Source organism: Symphalangus syndactylus, chromosome 15 (assembly GCF_028878055.3).
Source record: "Symphalangus syndactylus isolate Jambi chromosome 15, NHGRI_mSymSyn1-v2.1_pri, whole genome shotgun sequence".
Lineage (NCBI taxonomy): Eukaryota > Metazoa > Chordata > Mammalia > Primates > Hylobatidae > Symphalangus > Symphalangus syndactylus.
In genome coordinates, this window is record NC_072437.2 from 9,721,243 (window position 1) to 9,741,314 (window position 20,072).

The 20,072-nt window shown below is 51.2% G+C and overlaps 2 protein-coding genes across 4 annotated transcripts in view; one reads left to right on the forward strand and one right to left on the reverse strand.

Annotated features, from left to right (window-relative positions):
- Positions 1-17,223, forward strand: part of RAB20 (RAB20, member RAS oncogene family) — a 70,298-nt gene extending 53,075 nt beyond the window's left edge. The window contains exons 8-11 of one of the 2 annotated variants that reach the window (XR_008651359.2): positions 694-815; positions 4,142-4,246; positions 13,515-13,599; positions 16,042-17,223. The gene's annotated coding sequence lies outside the window, so the exon portion shown is untranslated. The other variant, XR_010115898.1, reaches the window with a different exon arrangement.
- The window catches only part of COL4A2 (collagen type IV alpha 2 chain), a 212,732-nt gene that overhangs the window by 1,112 nt on the left and 191,548 nt on the right, over positions 1-20,072 (reverse strand). Inside the window, exons 37-47 of one of the 2 annotated variants that reach the window (XM_055244659.2) lie at positions 19,414-19,521; positions 18,577-18,684; positions 17,619-17,690; positions 15,550-15,675; positions 9,911-10,027; positions 8,424-8,585; positions 8,225-8,323; positions 7,718-7,864; positions 7,445-7,561; positions 5,289-5,480; positions 3,668-3,954 (exon numbers count right to left, since the gene is read on the reverse strand). In XM_055244659.2, coding sequence (XP_055100634.2) covers positions 3,668-3,954; positions 5,289-5,480; positions 7,445-7,561; positions 7,718-7,864; positions 8,225-8,323; positions 8,424-8,585; positions 9,911-10,027; positions 15,550-15,675; positions 17,619-17,690; positions 18,577-18,684; positions 19,414-19,521 — 1,535 coding nt within the window. Of the gene's footprint in view, positions 1-3,667; positions 3,955-5,288; positions 5,522-7,444; positions 7,562-7,717; positions 7,865-8,224; positions 8,324-8,423; positions 8,586-9,910; positions 10,028-15,549; positions 15,676-17,618; positions 17,691-18,576; positions 18,685-19,413; positions 19,522-20,072 lie in introns of those variants that run through there. The other variant, XM_063618623.1, reaches the window with a different exon arrangement.

Consider the following 20,072-nt stretch of genomic DNA (forward strand, 5'->3'; position numbering starts at 1 on the left):
TAGGAATCACAGGCTGCAGGTGGCACGGGGTCAGGGCATAGCCCTCTTCTGTGTGTCTGTTTTTACTGAACAGCAAACCGTGACCATTCGTCTGTGTCAATACGGACATGAGGCATCCTCGCAAATGCACCTTCAGCAAGAGGGGGCTGGTGAAATACACCTGGGCCCCCTGCAGGAGGCAGCCCCAGGCACTAGGGTGTGCTGCAGAGGCAGGTGTGTGGACACTAATTCACAGCCAGGCTGGCCGTTCAGTAAGAACTAGAGCAGTGACAGCAGATATGAGCGGTAGATATAATTGACTACATTTCAGTAACAAAACAAAACAAAACAAAACATCTACCTAATCATCCATTCAAAGAAAAATACCTGGCAGAAGAGACAACACAATGTTTACTCTTTTTAAAAGAAAAAAATAAAATTAAGATGTAGGCTAGCATCTGAGGCTAGTAAGTTAAAAATAATTACCCAACCAGGCCTCCCAGCCCCTTCTCTGAAAATGCTGATGATCAGGGAGGAAAGATGAGTGGTTGTAGTTATTTTTTTTTTTAAATCTGTACTTGCTGATTTTTCACAATAGATATGTATTACTTGTGTAATTAAATTTTTTTCAGAGGTTGTTAAATAGTTGATTCTGAGGCTGGCTGGAAGATGGGTGAGGTCTTCAAGGGAGCCTTATTTTTTTTTTTTTTCCAGTTTAAAGTTCTACTTTCTGTTGCATCAACATGTTTAGCCTTTATGGAAGTGCATGGCAGGCCTCCTGGATCCCAGAGTTGGTGTATAAGGGCCATTTGGCTTGGCCGAGCAGGCTTTGAGTGGTAAGTGGGCTTCGGAATCTGTTTACTTAGAATAGAAATATCTCTGTTCAGTTCGCAGGGAAAAAAGGGGCTGTACTATGATATATTTGGGCAGGGGTCCCAGTTTAAGCTTTCTTTTAAATACAAAAAAACCCAAAAAACCTTTAAAAAGTGTTCTGCTCACATAAGGCAGAAGCCTGTCCAGCTCTGAGCTGCCTGCTCTTGTCTGCTAATAAGCAGGTAATAAGAAGTGGAGACGTCCTCCAGGGCACCCCCGGCTTCACTTTAGTCTGAAGGAGCTGAGGCCGTGCTGGGAGCTGCCCAAAGGAGACACCTGGGACTCCCAGGATGAGGTCAGAAGGAAGTGCAATGTGAGAAGTCTTAGAGGCTGGCACCAGCCAGGTAAGAGCTGAGTTTGATGCACGCACACACATGCATACATGCACACATGCACACACATGGTGTACACTCATGCACACACACAAATGCACGCATGTACACCCACACAGTGCATGCTTGTGTACACACCCCTGTGCACACACGTGCCTAAGTGCACACAGTCCAGGCACACGCACCCTTTCCAATGTGCTCCTCTCAGTGGACAAGCCTCTGCCTTTGGTACTCATAGCAGCTCATATATCTTAAGAGAACTGCCTGGACGAGAGGCTGGCCTGGAGAAGGGGCTGTGAGGGCTCCAGATTGTAGCCAGAATTGAAAAAAGAGGAACTAAAATAATGGCTGGCTAGATATTTGTAGCCTCCGCCAGAGCAGCTTTGAGAGAGGCCACCGAGGGAGGGGAGGAAAATGACCTTTGCTGCTGTAGTCAGCATCCAGGGCTCTGCCCTCGGCCTCCCTCCCACGTGGTGCTCGCTTGTAGGGAATGCAGAAAATGCATCCTCTGGGGCCACCCATCCTCACGGACAAAAGAAGGGTGAGCCAGGCGCTAGCCTCAGCACTGCTCTCGCCTTCTGCGTACCCACTGGGGACGATGGGGCAGTCGCTCTCAGCCGAGCTGTCGTCTCCTCTCCAAAGTCAGCTCTCATTATGCTTAGATACCAGCAGCCCTAGTGGTACCACAGGCTTGTCACCACACAGAAGGGATCAAAGAGTATTTAAAATGCAGACGAGGCATACAGCTGTCTTGGTTTAGGTCCTGCCTCCTAGACGGCAGTCAGGGCACATCTGGAGGGGGCACATCTCCAGTACACAGATGTGTCTGCTCACTTATCCACTGTCAGAGCCAATGGGGACTTTCTGTTGTTCTCAGAAGTCAAGGTACTTCTGGCCCATCTGTCCTGACCCAGGAGCGTCTCAACCCATGCCTTTTGGGGATGTCAAGTTCCAGGCTTGCTGGGGCTGTCAGCCATTTATTTAAGCAGAGAGTTATGTATGCAGAGGATATCTGCTTATCTCGTGACAGTAATTTGAAACCTGATTGCTAATGGAACAGGGGATGCCTGACCTTTCTGGATACTGTGTAATCATGCCCTTCACAAGGGAGAGGCTCATTTATTTTGAATTTAACAATGGGAGTTAAAAAAATAGGAGCAACCAAAGCTTACTTCCTCCATGACACAGGGGCACCCTGAAGGTCACTGTGAAACAAAAGAAGGTTGCTCCAAAGTCACCTTCCATGATAAGCTTCTGGAAAGGTAGATATTGTGTCTGTCCCTGCCCAGGATTTAGTATCCTGTTGCTCCAACTTATCATAGCAACAATACCTATGAACATGCCAATACTTGTCTTTTCCTTCCTTTCCTAGAATCTGGATTTCTTTTCCTGTTGTTTTGAAAGATTAGCAATCATTATGTAATTTATATTTTATGTTGTGTGTATATGTATATAATTTATGAAATATTTAACATGCTGGGCATCCATCTGATCCATATAGCTGGAGTTATGACAGTTATAATGCATATAAATAAACTCAGTGGAAGACCCACTGTCCTCAGCGACACTTTCTTTTCTCCCCACAATAGTATACAGATGGTCCCTGATTCACCATGGTTAGCCTTAGGATTTTTGAGTTTTCGATGGTGCAAAAGCAGTATGTATTCAATTCACTGTTTGATTTCTGGTGGGGCTACATCCAGATAAACCCATCATAAATTGAAAACGCACTTTCAACTTACGATATCTTCATCTTACAATGAATTTATCGGGATGGGACCCTATTCCAAGCTGAGGAGCCTCTGCTTTAAGAGGCAATATTGCAAGAGACACTGTGGCGCTGTGGTCTCTCCCCTGGAGGTTAAGCTAAACCTAATCTGGCCAAAGCTGAGGGTTCTCCATTTCATACCCAAAGGCAATCCAGAAGGGTGGGCGGTGCCTTCCCAGGTCCTAGTTGTGCACCTTCTCCTGGCTTTCAGAGTATCCACAGGCTCTCTATTTTATACCCAAAGGTATTCCAGAATTTTCCTCACGAATATATATCCATTTTAAGCCAGCCTGTTAATAGGTATTGCTTCAGGGTATTCTAGGTTCCAGATAGATTCTAAATAAGATCAGGATTCTAGAGAAAAGTCTGCCATATATTTAGACTTCTGGTAAACCCAAAGCAGCTGCACCTCTGGTGTTGGTGTTATACCTAGTAAGACGGATAACAGGCAAGTTCGTCCTGGTTACACTCCTTACAAAGGCCTGCTGGCAAATTAATGAGCCCTTTCTGGGTGGGGGAAGCCCTGTGCCCAGCATGTGGCTCAGTTAGCAAAGTGTAAGCTGTATTCCAGCTCTCACTCGCTTCCTGGGCCAAGTACCCTTGTGCAGTGCACACCCTGAACTGCCCTGTCTGATTATTCTTACAAAGGCAGCTGTTCTTGCTGTGTCCCCAGCAGGGTGTGGCTGGGGAGGGGAACTGGGCAAATACCACATACCATGAGGAAGGAATATCCGATCCACAAACTCCGCCACCCAGCTGGGCAGTGTGGGATGGAGACATCCTGACTGTGGACCGCAATGGCGACGGCTGGGGCCTCACACACAGAGCAGCGGCTGATGTAGGGCTTGATCTCGTCTTCGGCCACAGGCATCATGGGCAGCGGGGCAGTGGTAGAGAGCCAGTAGGACTTGTCGTTCCGGCTGGCATAGTAGCAGACATCACCAGGGTTGCAGTACAGGAAGGGCATGGTACTGAACCGTGCCAGGCAGGAGCCCGCCAGCCCTGCGGAAGGGGGAGTTGTGAGATCCCAGTGCAGTGTGGCTAGAAGACGCACCTGCCAGCCCCAGCCAGGCCCAGGAGGCTCCGTGTCACGGACTTGCCCCAGGGCACCTGGTGGAGTTCAGCCACCTACTGGAGGGCCAGGCTAAGGCTTCCCGATTTCTTTCTTTTTCTCTTTTTGATCAAACAGACTACACTGGCATTTCGGAACAGCTCTGTTCTTCTATGAGTTCTCAGACATACTGGGCCAAGTTGGATCATCAGGGAGTGGCGTCTTCATGGAATAGCATTTTGGGTGAGCCTTACCTTAGTGGGGTCTTAACAGCACTGGCCCCAAGAAAACTCTGATGGCCTCCAAGGGGTCGCTCTTTGACCCCAAGGAGCCACCCCAGAAGGAGCCCTGGCCCCTCTCCCTTCCATGTAGCCTTATTGCTTCTGGAGACTAAGATAGCCTTTATCTCCTGGCCACAATGAATGCTGCAGCTAAGCAGGTTTCCCTCTTCACATGGATGCTGAAAACCTCAGACCCAGAAGCGCAGCCACCTTTAGCAAACATGCCCAGTGCTAGGCTTGCCTCCTTGGCCCTGTTCCTAGATCTATTTTAGGCCCTTATCCTTGGCAGCCTTTGCCCCACTGTTCTTTAGAAACTCATTGTGGAGGTGGGGCGCACGGGCAGGAAATGTGCAGGCACCATGAGCCAGCTCCATGCTTCCCGGGGGCAGAACGCCTGGTGTAACCTGCACCGAGGAGGCAGAACACAGCCAGTGTCCCAGAGACCCTTCCCGTCACCCCCTCAAAGAGGACCTCAGACTAAGCTACCTCCCCTTGTAATTTGTGTGTGTTGCATTTTCTGTATTCGAAGTCACGTTAATGCCTTTTAAAGGCTTCCTTAAATAAGAGCATGCACACGTGTCCATGGGTCCATTTTCCTGGGGGGCCCGTATGGGAGAGTCTTATATGAACCCTAGCCCCTCATGGCCCCTGCCTGACTCCAAGTCTACAGAACTTGGGTCAAAAAGCAAGAAGGAAGTGAAGTAATTGGTGGTCTCCACGGGAGAGGGGTCAGGGGTCAGACGGGTCACATGGGAGCCTGTGGAAGTCGATACCAGGTTAAAAGGCAGGTCCCTGTGTTAAGGTCCTGAGGTTTAAGGGCTTTCTAAGGCTTCTGCTTCAAAGGCCGTTTTAATCTTTCTGCACTCGAGGAATGTAGGTCGACCCTTCCGTCAGGGGAACTTATCAGCAGTGGAGGGTTTGGGAGTCTTGTGGCGGCCCTTTGATCTTGGCCACTTCCAGGCCAGCCCTGAGCAGGCCACGGGGGCCAGGCGGGAGGGACCTACCCAGGTCCTGGTTGTGCGCCTTCTCCTGGCCCTCGAAGTACAGCAGGCTGTATCCACTCCAGAGCTTGTTCATGCCCACCGGGCACATGGGCTCCTGGTCCGTCTGGCTGTGCTTCACCAGGAGGTAGCCGATGCTGACGCTGCGGCCTGGCATACCCGGCAGGCCTGGGCTCCCTGGACGGCCTGGTGCACCTAGAGCCCGAGAAAGAGAGAGAGTGGACGGCCTGGTGCACCTGCAGCCCGAGAAAGAGAGAGCAGCCCCCTTGACAGCCACCCCACAGAAACCTCGGGACCCAGGAGCGCAGGGCAGTTTCCAGGTGCGCCTAGAACCATTGCTCTCCTTCCCCAGATCTTGGGGCTCAGTCTGTTGAGATCAGGAGACTCTTGGGAAGGATTTGATCTACACTTTGTGCTCAGTAGCATGAAATGATGGCAGTGAGGGCACTGGGCACAGAAGAGGGGCCCTTTCCATAAAAGACTCAGTCAGCCATAGGTAGGCGTGTGCCCCTGAGGGTGTGCCCAACGTGCCTGGCGTTGGAAGTGTCTGGAGGAGTATTGCAGGCCAGCACCCCCACCCCCAACAGCGGCCTCCCTCTGCTGGACACTTCCAGGAGACGTGGCTCATCGCAGGCCACGCTGACTGCGCACTTGACCACATCCTGGGTTAGAATGTTCTTTCTGCGTGCAGCTGAGATCCGCCCTCTTGTAACTCCTACCCGAGGAGCACACTGGGGTGGCTCATCTGCCTCCAGCACAGCAGCTCTGTGAATATTTCTCAGCTATCCCTGGTGAACCTTTCTCCCATTGTCCCCTCCCCTTCCAAGGGACACCCATGGTCATGGCCCTTTTTCCCAGGACACTTCCCCTCCGTCATCCCTAGCTTGTCTCCTACCCTGGGCGGGCTCCCATTTGCCGGCATTTGTCTTCAGGTGCACCCCACACTACCCATAACTTGCCGGCTACGGATCTGTCCCCAGGGGCAGGGGATTGCTATTTCCTTTGACTTGGACACCAATAATACTACCCATGTTTAATTTTTTTTTTTTTTTTTTTTTTTGAGATGGAGTCTTGCTCTGTCACCAGGCTGGAATGCAGTGGCATGATCTCGGCTCACTGCAAGCTCCATCTCCTGGGTTCATGCTATTCTCCTGCCTCAGCCTCCCGAATAGCTCGGACTACAGGCGCTCGCCACCACGCCTGGCTAATTTTTTGTATTTTTAGTAGAGACAGGGTTTCACCGTGTTAGCCAGGATGGTCTCGATCTCCTGACCTAGTGATCCGCCCGCCTCGGCCTCCCAAAGTGCTGGGATTACAGGCGTGAGCCACCGCGCCCGGCCCCTATGTTTAATTTTAATTTTAAATTAAAACTAGGGTTTAAGCCCAGACCATTGGCTCAAACTGAGCTTAGGTTAAGACAAATTTTGAGTTTTTTTTTTTTTTTTTCATGAATAGCTGTTATTCCTGGCCTATTTCATTCTGCATATGTGCAAATAATTTAAAAAAATAAGTAAGACGACCAGGCACGGTGACTTACACCTGTAATCCCAGCACTTTGAGGGGCCAAGGCGGGTGGATCACTCGAGGTCAGGAGTTCGAGACCAGCCTGGCCAACATGGTGAAACCCCATCTCTACTACAAATACAAAAAAGTTAGCCAGGTATGGTGGCACATGCCTGTAGTCCCAACTACTTGGGAGGCTAAGACAGGAGAATCACTTGAACCCGGGAGGCAGAAGCTGCAGTGTGCTGAGATCACGCCACTGCACTCCAGCCTGGGTGAGACAGAGCGAGACTGTCTAAAAATAAAAATAAAAAAAAAGACAGGGCTTTGCAACGTGGCTCTTGTACATTTTAATAGTTGGTTTCTTTTGGCTCCTTGTCTAATCCTGACCCTTGAAGTCCACTGATCCCTGCCGCCCACTCCACAACACTGCAGGTGTCCCAGGAAAAGGAGGGAGGCTGTCCCGGGACTCGGTGCCAGGTGTTCTGCCGGGCACAGCAGTGTAGCGGCATGCCCAGATTAGGAGCAGGAGGGTGGGGCAGCGCCTCATTTCTGGCTTTTCTGGGCTCTCATGTGTCCCTTTCCTGCAGACCACAGTCTGTGAGTCAGACCCAGAGCACTCGGACCTGGGAAGGTCCTTCCCCATTGTCACTCACCTTCTTGGCCAATCGGCCCCTGGTGGCCTATGGGTCCTTCATCTCCCCGGAACCCGGGAACAGCAGACACACCACCTCTTCCTTGGGGCCCAGCTTTCCCTGGAGCCCCACGGAAACCTGCAAGCCACCAAAGAAGCATTATGGCTGGAAACTGTGACCATGCCTGGCACAGCCGGTGATCCGCAAAGAGAACACAAGAGGACGCAATGCCAGCAGGCCCCGGCCTTGCCCGGGCAGCCCCGAGGGGCTCCAGGCCCCAGCTCAGCACTCTACCTGGTTCTCCGGGGGGGCCCTGGGGCCCCATCTCCCCCGGTGCCCCAGGGGGGCCTCGCCTCCCCTGGGGACCCACTGTCCCTGGTTGGACGGCAATCTTCTGGGGGATTCCTGCAATCCCGGGGGCTCCCACAGTCCCGGGGGCACCTGGAAGGGAAACAGAGAGGCCCCAGTAAACACACAAGGTCATTCCACTCTCTTGCTCTGAGTGCTACTGCGTTTCTCACCCCGGGAGGCTTGGAGCTTCCCCGACAATTGTGCTTTCTAGAGATGAGCCAGACACTCATGGGCCTGAGCTGCGACTTAGCGCCTGCCATTTGAAATCAAGCTTTCCATTCCCCAAGGCCCTGTGACAATATCCGAGGTGCAGCCTTGGTTTCCTCCCTGCTCTTTACAACATGTGACCCATGCCAGAGAGGATCCCGGCCGTTTGACCTCCAGGATGTCCCCAAGCCTGGAGAGGCTGGGCTGAGCCACTAGCTCTGCAGGTGCCAGACGGTCACTTACCAGGGAATCCTGGGTCTCCCTTGGGTCCCTTGGGGCCTCTGTCGCCCACTGCCCCGGTGGGTCCAGTGTTCCCCATGAAGCCTTGTTCGCCCCTGGGCCCTGCAACACAAACGAGACGTTAGGGACACGAAAGTCTGTGGGGAGGGGGCTCCTCTCACTGTGGCCGGGGCTGCTGGCCCATGGCCATGGGCACTGTTACCTTTTTCTCCCGGGAGACCGAACACACCAGGCCTGCCCTGGGGCCCGGAGTCCCCGGCCCATCCTTTGGTCCCCGGGGTTCCTGGAGCTCCTGGGTTCCCTGTGTCACCTTTGCTTCCAGGAAGAGCAGCAGACCCCGGTGGCCCTGGTGGGCCCCGATAACCTGTTGGCATTAGGGACAAGAAAGAAGGGTTTAAACAGGACCCCAAGGTCCCTGGGGGCAGTCAGGTGCACAGTCACCCATTCAGGCGACAGTCTCTGGCAAGTTTGTGGCATGGAATGACTTTGTCTTTGTTTTTAAAAAATTGTCATAAAATACGTATAACATTAAAGTTACCATTTTAATCATTTTTAGGTGCACTGCTCAGTGGCATTAAATATATTCACCTTCACCGCCGACTATCTCCAGAACTTTCTCATCCTAAACTGAAATCTGTCCCCGTTATACACTCACTCCCCACGTCCCTCTCCCCCCAATAGCAACAGCCATTGTACTTTCTGTTTCTATGAATTTGATGACTTCAGGGGCCTCATATGTGGAATCACAGAATCTGACCTTTTGTGACTGGCTTCTTGCACTTGGCAGAATGCCCTCAAGGGTCATCTAGCTGGTAGCAGGTGATAAGAGTTCCTTCTTTTTAAGACGGAATAAAGGCTGGGCAAGGTGTCAGCTGTCATCTCAGCACTTTGGGAGGCCGAGGTGGGAGGATCGCTTGAGGTCAAGAGTTTGAGACCAGCCTTGCCAACATGGTGAAACCCTGTCTCTACTAAAAATACAAAAATCAGCTGGGCGTGGTGGTGGACACCTGTAATCCCAGCTACTCGGGAGGCTGAGGCACGAGAATTCCTTGAACCCAGGAGGCAGAGATTGCAGCGAGCTGAGATTGTGCCACTGCACTCCAGCCTGGGCGACAGAGAAACACTATCTCAAAAAACAAAAAACAAGAAAATAGCCAAACAAAAAAGACAGACTCCTCTTGCACTGGGTGTATACTGACTGCATTTTCCTTCTTAATTCCTCTGTCGATGGACACTCGGGTTGCTTTTAGCACTTGGTGCTTGTGAATAGTGCTGCTGTGAACCTTGACACACAAATACTTGCTTGACAGGTGACTTCATCTTTACGCCATCTCTTTCCAATATTCAGCTCGTTTGTGATTAGGAAGTGCAAATTAAATTTAATATTTGTCTAAACACAATACAGTGAGGAAGAAGAAAGCTGTTCATATTGCACATTTCGGAGTCCCCTGCAGTTTGAATATCTGCTATTACAGCAAGTAAATGACATGGCCTGTGTCTCAGCTTCCCAGGGACCAGGTCGTGCAGGTGATGGAAATGACACAGGAGGAGCCATCATGGCCCCTGCCTCTTTGACCGGAGTCTGGGCACAGTGTGGAAATGAACGTCTGTTCTCCCCTAGGTTAAGTGGGCCATTGCCAGCTCCTGCCCATAGAGATATCGAAGCACAGATGTGTAAATCCCGCTTACCTTTCAGGCCAAATATCCCTGGCGCCCCTTTGTCCCCAGGTGCCCCAGAGATGTTGGAAGGGGGCGTGATGCCAGGGAACCCCTGAAGTCCTGGACTCCCAGGTGGGCCTCGTTCCCCTTAGGATGAAAACAGAAGAAATTATTTTCAGCATTAGCACCCAACTTTTCAAATCTACTGACACCATCACCTGTGGTGGACCAGAGCCCAGTGAGAGAGACAGTGATGGGAGGTGGCCTCAGACCAAGGAACATCTCATGGTGGGGCTGGGGAGGCTCTCAGGGTGGGGGTGGGGAGGCAGCAGGGGCTGTGTGAGCCCCTCCCCAACCCCAGCCTTTCTCTCCTGTGAGGAGCCCTCCACTGGGCTCCTGTCTGCTGTGTTCCACTTCCCCAAGGCATTGCTTGATCATGCTTAGATGGAGCCTCAGCCCCAGGCATGGCACAGCTGCTCAGATTCTGATCCTGATATGTGTGGACAGTGGTCAGCACAGGTGATGGACAGAAGGTTGAAAAATTGCAAATGAGGCTTGCAATTGACATCAGTATTGTCAACCCTCCCTGCGGCTGTCCTCCAGTGCCTCGGATCCCAGCTTGGATAGAGTTGGTCCTCATTATTCACAGATTCTGTGCTTCCCAATTTGTCTACTCACTAAAACTCACTTGGAATCCCCCCCAAATCAACACTGGCATTCACGGATATACACAGAGGCAAAATGAGTCCCAGCTGAGGTCCAGCAAGGTGACGCTCCTGCCTTCTTGCTGCAGCTCATACTGTACACACGTGTGCTTGTCTTGGTCTCTGTAGTGCCGTTTTCCATATTTTTGTGCTTTATGCTGGTGATTTTGCTGTTTCAAATGCCCCCCCCCCCCCGCCATGCATTGTGTTGAAGTGCACACCAGTGTTGGTAAGCGCAAGAAGGCTGTGAAGTCCCTTATGGAGAAACACATATGTAAGAGAAGCTGCATTCAGGCACGGGTGAGAGTGCATGTTGAATGTTCATGAATCAGCAATCCACACTAAACAAGGTGCCGTTACACAGAAAACCAGCTTATATATTGATCATTGACAAACATCTTGTGAGCAGAGGCTTGCAGGAACTTAGCCTTGTATTTCCCATAGAAGCAATGGTTCAGTATTCACTAAGTCAGTGTTCTTAAGAACATAACTACTGTGAATAATGAGAACCAACAGCTTTTGGGTCAAAGGCTGGAGCTCTTTGGCACTAGTAGGAGAGTAAGAGGGAAATGGCCACATAAGGAAATCTGTGGAAATGCCACTCCTCCCTGTCCTGTCAGCCAACAAGACACGAATGGAGCTTTATGTGCTGTAGGGCAGTGGTGGGTAGAAATCAGTGTGCACTTGAGTCTGGGCGGATTAAGTCTACTTTCTCTCCTAACCACCTTCAGCCTTTTGTTTTTCCTGGGGCTGGGAACCAAGATTAGTATTAGAACCCTGCAAAATGTCAGAATGTCCGAGTGGGCGAGGAGGGCATCGTTTCTGCTCTGCAGGAAATAGTGAGCTGGGTGAACAGTGCAAATCTATAAAAATGAGAAAAGGTAGCAACAGTGGTTTTCTGTCTCCCCCTGGCTTTACGACTAATCGACACACATCAGCAGCAGGAAGAGGGGTTTCCCTTTGGAAGATCCTGGTATCCATTATCCATCCCAGGGGAAAGGATTGCATTCATGTGTGCTTCCAAGTAGGACAAAACAAACAGCAGGAGAAATATTTAGAGGTGAGGCTTGTCTCACACATCACAGACAACACCCAAGTGGGTTCATTAGCCCTGAGGGCATGAGTGAGCCACCATCTGTAGTTTGATATAAAATGACACCAACTGAACTGCTTCTAGCTATTGTCACAAAGTACCCGAAACAGATGGTGAGTGTCAGTAAATAATGGCAGACTCCTGAGTTAGATGATCCAGTGCAATCCGCAGACTGGCAGATTCCCACGAAAACATAATTAACTTAACTGCAGTGATGAGGACTCTGCTAATGAGAACATTTAGCAAACATGAGTCAGTTTGCTGGAATCTAGATGGAAACCACTACGATTTCTCAGTAGCCCCCATGGATCGTCCTAAGTACTGACATAAAAAAGTCTCACTAACAGGGGTTCCATGAAGGGCCATGTTGCATGACTCAAGGCCAAATCAGGAACTGATGCTTGAATTCCAACTGCAGAAATAGGTGAGGTTGCAAATTCTAGCGTCAGTGAGCTGTGATACGGTCTGGCTGTGTCCCCACCAAAATCTCATCTTGACTTGTAGTTCCCATAATCCCCACATGTCCTAGGAGGGACCTGGTGGGAAGTAATTGAATCATGGGGGTGGCTATCCTCATGCTGTTCTCGTGATAGTTCCCACAAGAGCTGATAGTTTTATAAGGGGCTTCCCCCCACCCTTTACTTGGCACTTCTCTCTCCTGCCGCCAGTGAAGAAGGATGTGTTTGCTTCCCCCTCCACCATGATCGTAAGTTTCCTGAGGCCTCCCCAGCCATGCAGAGCTGAGTCAATTAAACCTCTTTCCTTTATAAATTACCCAGTCTCTGGTATTTCTTCATAGCAGCATGAGAACGAACTAATACAAATGAGATGCAACTCATGCAAAGGAAGATGATGGATTCAAATTATTCCCATATTTTCAGAGAAGAGTGTGTGTCCTGAATGACATTATGATCAGTGTGTGAACGTCATCATGGAAAGTCGTCTTTCCCTCATCACCAGCCAGAGGCAATGGCCTCATATGCCAAGGCCCACAGGCGCTGGACAGTGTCTGCTCTGGCCTCCAGGACCTGCTCTGAAGTCATCAGCTTATGGGCCCACTGCGATGTTCATGCAGGTCAAGGGTGGGGGCATGGCTTGCAAAAGTCAGCATGCCGCACGGTGGCTTGGAAGCCAGGGACACTGTCCAGGTCCCTGGGATGGAATGCAGGGAGCACCACAGGAGGTCACGAAGAGTTTTGATAAATGGGTCCCACACAGATCAAATGTGTAATAAGGCCATCAATGTTACCTTAGGGGTGTTCTGAGCTACACATAACTCTCCACTGATGTCAGAAAATTATCCTACAATTTCACAATATTCTTCTCCAGCAAGTATTTGTTGAGCATTCACACACGGACAAGCATTTTGCTGAGGTATTAAGTGGAAAATAAATGCGATAAATCTCTGTCCTTGGGGATGGAAATCTTAATCTTTTTTGTGGTCAAGTACAGGGCCTGAACATCATGCTGTGTGAATCAAACGTTAAAAACGCATGGTCATACAAAATGCTAGCAGCTGTGTTCTGTGACCTCCCCTCTATGGGCCACTGTGTGCACCCTGTCGAAATCCCATCTCAGTTTCCTCCACCCCTCCCTGTGCCGGATCTGCTCTCCACATCTCCTGGCCAAGTCTTCCCCATTGCTGCGTTCCCAGATGCCTTTCAGGTGACAGACTGGTAAACTGATCATCAGGACACTCTGAAAACAATGCTATGTTTTGAGGCCTTTGAAGATAGCAAACATTTATTGCTGGCCTCCTGTGTGCAAGAGCTTTACCTGTAGTATCTCATTGTATCCTCCCAATACTCACAAGTGCATTTTTATTTTCATTTTACAGACAAAGCCAGAGACATTCAATATCACGGCCAAGGTCAAATGGTGAAAATATGTTGCATGTGAGACGCAGAACAAGAACCCAACAGGTGTCTGATTTAAAGGTCATGGGCATGGGCAACTCTACTGCTGGGGTCCTTGGAGACTTATGCTGGTGGACTGACCCTAGATCCTCACCCCTGACTGAGGCTGTGCTGGTGGACTGACCTAGATCCTCAGTCCTGAGTGGAGGTTGTGCTGGTGGATTGATCTAAATCCTCAGTCCTGAGTGGAGGTTGTGCTGGTGGATTGACCTAAATCCTTAGTCCTGAGTGGAGGTTGTGCTAGTGGACTGACCCTAGACCCTTAATCCTGGCTGAAGCTGTGCTGGTATACTGACCTAGATCCTCACTCCTGAGTGAGGCTGTGCTGGTGGATTGACCTAGATCCTCACCTGAGTGAGGTTGTGCTGGTGGAGTCACCTTAGATCCTCACTCCTGGGTGGGGCTTCTGCTGGTGTGCTGACCCTAGATCCTCACCCCTGGCTGAGGTTATGCTGGTGGACTGTCCTAGATCCTTACCCCTGACTGAGGCTGTGCTGGTAGACTGACCTTAGATTCTCACTCCTGAGTGGAGCTCGTGCTGGTGCGCTGACCCTAGATCCTCACCCCTGACTGAGGCTGTGCTGGTGGACTGACCCGAGATCCTCATCCCTGGCTGAGGCTGTGCTGGTGGACTGACCCGAGATCCTCATCCTTGACTGAGGCTGTGCTGGTGGACTGACCCTAGATCCTCATCCCTAGCTGGGGCTGTGCTGGCGGACTGACCCTAGATCCTCATCCTTTACTGAGGCTGTGCTGGTGGACTGACCCTACATCCTCATCCTTGACTGAGGCTGTGCTGGTGGACTGACCCTACATCCTCAACTCTGACTGAGGCTGGGCTGGTGGACTGACCCTAGATCCTCACCGCTGGCTGAGGCTGTGCTGGTGGACTGTCCTGGATCCTCACCCTGACTAGGGCTCTGGCAGCACCATGCAGCCTCCCAGGATAGTCTGGCTCCTGTTGGCAGAGCCCCTCCTCTTTCTCCTATCTTCAAATCAGTGCTGTGGAGCTCTGAGGCTAGGGGATTCTGGAGTTTCCAGCTGCTGGTGAGGGGAGAGGGCAGGCAGCAGATCCAGGAGAGTCAGATATGATCTGCAAGCCTTGAGACATCCTTGCACCCCAGAAAAAGCCAGGGTTGCTGGCCTCCTTGGTCCTGACTTCCTCTCCTGTGGATGTCTGGTTCTAGCTTCATGGGGAATGGGCACTAGAAAAACTCAGGCCTTTGTGCATGGAAGCCAGAGTTTCTGTTGCCAGCATGGAGCCCAGGGTGCCCAGGCTGTCCGTCCAGGTGTGCTGCCCAGCTCCCACACCTGAGCCAGGAGATGCCCCGGTCAGGCTGGTGAGGTGGGTGGGGTGGGGGAGGGGCCCATGGATCTCAGAGCAGACTCTGGGGCTGTGGGCTCGTGCACAACGAGACCGCAACACCCTCAGCAGACTGGCTCCCAGAAAAGTCCTGGTTTCTGTTTTTATCTAGGAATGTTTCTCACTGCCATTTAGATTTGAGCCCACCTTGGCTAGTGAGCAGGGAGGCTATGGGGTGGGAAGATAGGTTTCTGGGTATTTCCTACCCAAATATGGGTCAGCGTGGCTCTGCTAGGAGGTTTAATGCACTTATTTATTTGCACATTCACTACCCAGAATGCTTGTTATGGCAAGGCCTGTGCCAGTGTCCCGGGTGCAAGGAGGATCTGACGGGGTCTCTAGGCCAGGGAGCTTATCAGTTACTCCTCGGGATGGGTGGTCAGTGCCTCACTAACACCAATGGGATAAAATAAATTGCCTAACAAACTAAGACTAGCTGAGAGGTTCTGCAACAAGTAGTCCTCCCCAGAAAAACCAGCTCTTTCCTGTACTCTGTACAGCCTCTCCCACCCCATAGACACTCCATGGCCCCACCTCTGGGTGGGTTCTGGTTACTGGGATGGCAATGTTGGCTTTGGAATGTGTGGCCTCACCTGGAGATCCTTGGTCTCCTTTCTGTCCTGGGACTCCCACAGGGCCTGGAAGGGTGTTGGCCTCTCCTGGGTCACCTCTTTCCCCAGGAGGGCCGGGGAAGCCTGGGTCTCCGTGGATGTCAGAACCTGTGGAAGAGTTATAACAGCAGCTGATGTACAGTTCACTTTCCTAAGTGAAAGAACAGCTCGGGGTGCCTCAAAAGCAGAGAAACAGAGGCAGCCATGATGATTTCAGCTTGCATTACAATCTATGGCCTCCAGGTCACAGGAGCTGAGATTTGGAAGGGCTCTTACAGAGATCACAGTGGAAGCCCTTAGCTCTATGGATATGAGGATCGAGGCCCATCAGAGGGTCCAAATTCACAGAAACAGTGGGTCAAGGAGCTGGGACCCCTCCCGGGCCTCTAGGCTCCTGGGGGCTGCTCTTCAGGCTATGCTTAATTAGGTTTTCAAAGTAAACACTATCTAAAGTCTTCCCTGTTCTCCTATCAGGTGCTCATCGCCATCATGGCAGGAAACAGCAAGACAACTTGACGAGGATCTCCCGCCACTTGCCCACTGGAACTGGAATGGAGTGTTAAGGACACAGGAGTGCATGAATTTACATGTAATATACACACATACAAATTCGCCTGTAGACAGCAATATTTGGTTATAGGAAATGTCTATAAACAGCACATTCTAAAAGCAGCTTTAGGATTATGGGTGCTTTTTTTCCTCTTAAATGTGTTAATTTTTAAAATGTGTTTAAATGTGTTAATTTTTTTTCTCCACTGAACATAATTTGTATAAATTGAAAAGAAAACAAGGTAATCTTTTGAAAAAAAAAGACATAATAATAAAATGATTCCCCACTTAGTGCCTGATGTCCTTCAAATGTTATTTTATTAGTCCTATAATAGATTTCAAAATTAAATGAAAAGACAAGGACATTAAGATTTAGGATGAAAATAGCTGAATTTAAAATAAGTTTCAAGAAGCTGCCAAGCCTTCCTGCACTATGCTATCTCAGCTTCTTGGGGAGGACAGGGTTAAAGGGAGGCCTTCTGTGGGAAAGCCTGATGATCCTTTTGAGGAATAAATCAACATCCAGTTGCTGTTATTATATCCTGGAAGGGCTCAGGATGGAAACCTTATTCTGCCATTGGCTTTTGGAAATAATGAGGCTTTATATCCCCTTCAGGGAAAAAATGTGCTACAATAGTTTATAAAATAAGCCAGAAAATGCTATGAAAGGTGTCAGTTTCTTTTTCCTGCAGAAGAAGAAGCCCTTGGTTCGCCATTGCTATGGACTGATTGTGTCATTCTCCCCAACTCCAAAGTTCATAAGTGGAAGCCCTAACTCCGGTGTGATGGCATTTGGAGGGGGGCCTTTGGGAGGTAATTAGGGTTAGGCCAGGTCATGAGGGCGGGGCCCCAAGATGGGGTTACTGCCCTTATAAGAAGTGACAGGGAAGAGCAGGTGCTCTCCCTCGTGAGGACACAGCGAGCAGCCAGGACGCGGCCCTCCTGGAACCCGACCACACTGGCATGCTGATCCCAGCCTCCAGCCTCCAGCCTCCAGAACTGGGAGGAAACGCATTTTGGTTGTTTTTGGCTCCCAGCCTGTGGGTGCCCACAGACTCAGTGCTATCACTGTCTCCAGCGTCAGAACTGCCCAGGGGCAGGTGGAGAGCGCTGGCTTCCTTATGCCAACGAAATGAAAGATCACAGACAGGCAATGGGCAGAGTGAATACTCCGGACACCTGAGGGGCGCAGGTGCATCCCACCCTCCCCACAGTGCTGCTGAAAAAGCAAGGACTCTATTTCTCTCTCCGTCTAAAAGCCTGAGGAGTCCATTCAACACAGCAACTGGCTTGAGAAACTGATTCTTAGGGAGCACATCTTAGCAGCGTACAGGACCACAGGGCCCGGACCCGCCCCTCAGGGCCAATCACATAGCACTTCAGGAAGCCCACCCTGCTCTCTGAGACCCTCCCTTCCCTGAAGTCTGGAGGGCAGACTCAGCACAGCGTCCCCACCCTCGACATCTCTGTGTGGGACTCGGGGCTGGGACGGCAGAGAGTACCTGGGGATCCTGGAAAGCCTTTGGTGCCTGGCAAGCCGTGTAAGCCGCGGATCCCACGGAGTCCTGGAAAACCTGTGAGGGTGTCACTCATCGTTATTTCATGTGTAGGATGGCGCAAGGGGTTCTGGGTGGGAGAAACCCTCAAGATAACTCAGATGTGTTTTGTTGGCTCTGAAACTGTGACCTGATACTGTCACCCATCCAATCCTACTAAAGCCCCACAATTAGGAAGCAGCTAAGCCACACGCTCAACTTACACAACATGTAAACTAACCACTCTTATGTTACCTAGGAAAACCATTGAACTGGAACACTGTCTTCATGGAATCTTTTTAACAGACTCACTAGGCCAGAAGGGGCCTGGGGAGTGACATGTCCTATGCCTCTTCTTGACGCCTGGCCACTGCTGTATGTTTGGTTTGTAAAAGCTGTTTGGAACAAATAGCCTGGTGTCATTTCCATTCCCTCTGGATTTCTGAGGGTAAATATTTCTAAAGCAGGACACAGCAAACAGGTGGCAACTCCTTCTGTGACGTGGGCAGTGAGCATGGCAGGGTGGTCCGTCTCGGGGCTGCAAGGGGGCTGTAAGGGGGCCTCGGGGGTGGCCCGTGCAGCACAGTGGGACACTGATGCTGCTCCTGCACCCTGATCTTGCTGTGTGTCCCTGTGTGGCGATGACAAGTGGACCCTGAAGCCTCTCCGGGAGGCTTTCATTCATCCTTCTGGGAGGTGAAGCCCTGGGCAGATTTGTGCATCTGCTTTGATTCCCAGTTGCCTGGGGCACCAGTATACCCTGTGCTGCTATGTTACTGCAGACCACTATAAGCCACAGCAAACCTGCCTTTGCTCTCGTATGGGCCTTAGAAGTTGCCCTGAGAGAGGCTGGCCTGCTCGGCGGTGCCTCCTGCACAGCCCACGACCCTGGGTCTGGGTGACCGCGTGTTTCACGTGGCCTTACCTGGTAAGCCCGGAGCTCCCGGCCAGCCATCGTCTCCTTTGCCACCAGGCAGTCCAATCCGCCCCGGCTCTCCCTGCGACCCTGGAGACCCAGTCAGCCCTGGAAAGCCTGGGGGTGAACACAGCGTTAAGTCTGAGCACACAGGACACCTTGGGCGCTGCCTGGTGAGGTCCTGGCAGGAGGGGCAGCAGCTCTGGGAGGGGCTGAGGGCCGGAAGGGCTGCAGTGCCAGTTGGAGGAGAGATGAGAACTGTCCCTCAAGCTGGGGATGCAGGTGGTCTTAGACCCCACACACAAATTCAATCGGATTTGCTCAGCCTTGCCAGAGAGAAAATAGCGTGTAGTTTTAATTCTCGCCCTATTATCCAAATAGACATCTGGAGAGGACCCTGAGGCAGTGCCTGGAGAGAGGAGTCTCTTGGAGTTACCCGGTGCTGAGTAAACACAGCCAGAAGCAGCAGCAACAGCGCGGGAAGCCAGCCCACTGTCCGCTCTCCTTCTCTAACCTAGGATGTTCATAGGGGTTTCTGCATATTCAACGCAAGCAAAGGGATCCCTTATAAACTGTCGGCTTCTATACGAGAGACAGAAGCTCGGCCGAAGAGGCACTTCTTGTTCATCCCCATGCTTCTCCCCAATTCTCAGGTCTCCCCCCAGCCCAGGTGGTTGTTTCTCTCCATGCCATCAGCCCTGAGGAAGCCTCCTAAGCAGGCAGCAGGCACGAGTGAGCTTCCAGGGTTGGGTGTGATTGGAGGAAATTGACAATGTTGGCTGCCTTTGTTTTGGGGTCTCCGGAGGGCCTGCCTGAGGAAGGCTGTGTGGCTGCGGGAGATTTTACCTGTTTGTCCTTTAAGTCCAGGAGGGCCTTGGACTCCAGTCACGCCTGTTATCCCAGGGAAGCCGATGTCACCTTCTGTTCCCTTCTCTCCAAAGAATCCCTTCAGACCTGCAACCACAGACATGCTGCTTGGAACAAACAGACACGGCGCCCCTGTGGGTTCCCGGGAACCCCGGCTCTAGGATGTGCAGAACCACACTGCTGCTCCTCCAGGAATGGACAGAGGCATCTAACCGTGCTCCTTCCCTAGCTGATTTTTAACCTAGTTCCTCCCTCTGAGCCTGCACTAGCCAGCTTCCAAGGCAGCACCTATGCACCCCTCACTGTCTTAGGGAAAACAGGACACTCCCAGGGATGATGGGTACAGCTGGCCCCGCCCTTCCATTGTGGGACCACAGCTCTGAGATACCGTCTCCTGGTGATGGATGCAGGGGAGGCTCCACTCCAAAGCCTTTCTGGGCCCAGAGTTTAATAAAAACCAAAATGTTCAAAGGTAACAGCAAAAATAATTCTTGGGCAGGGGTAGCATCTCTTCCCTGACACATTTTCAGTTGAACAAGTGAAGGCATCATTAGAGACGTGTGGTAATGATGGTCCACATTTCTGTCTTTATAAACCAAATGGCCAGTGTGATGGCCTAGGGTGGGAGACACAGCCAG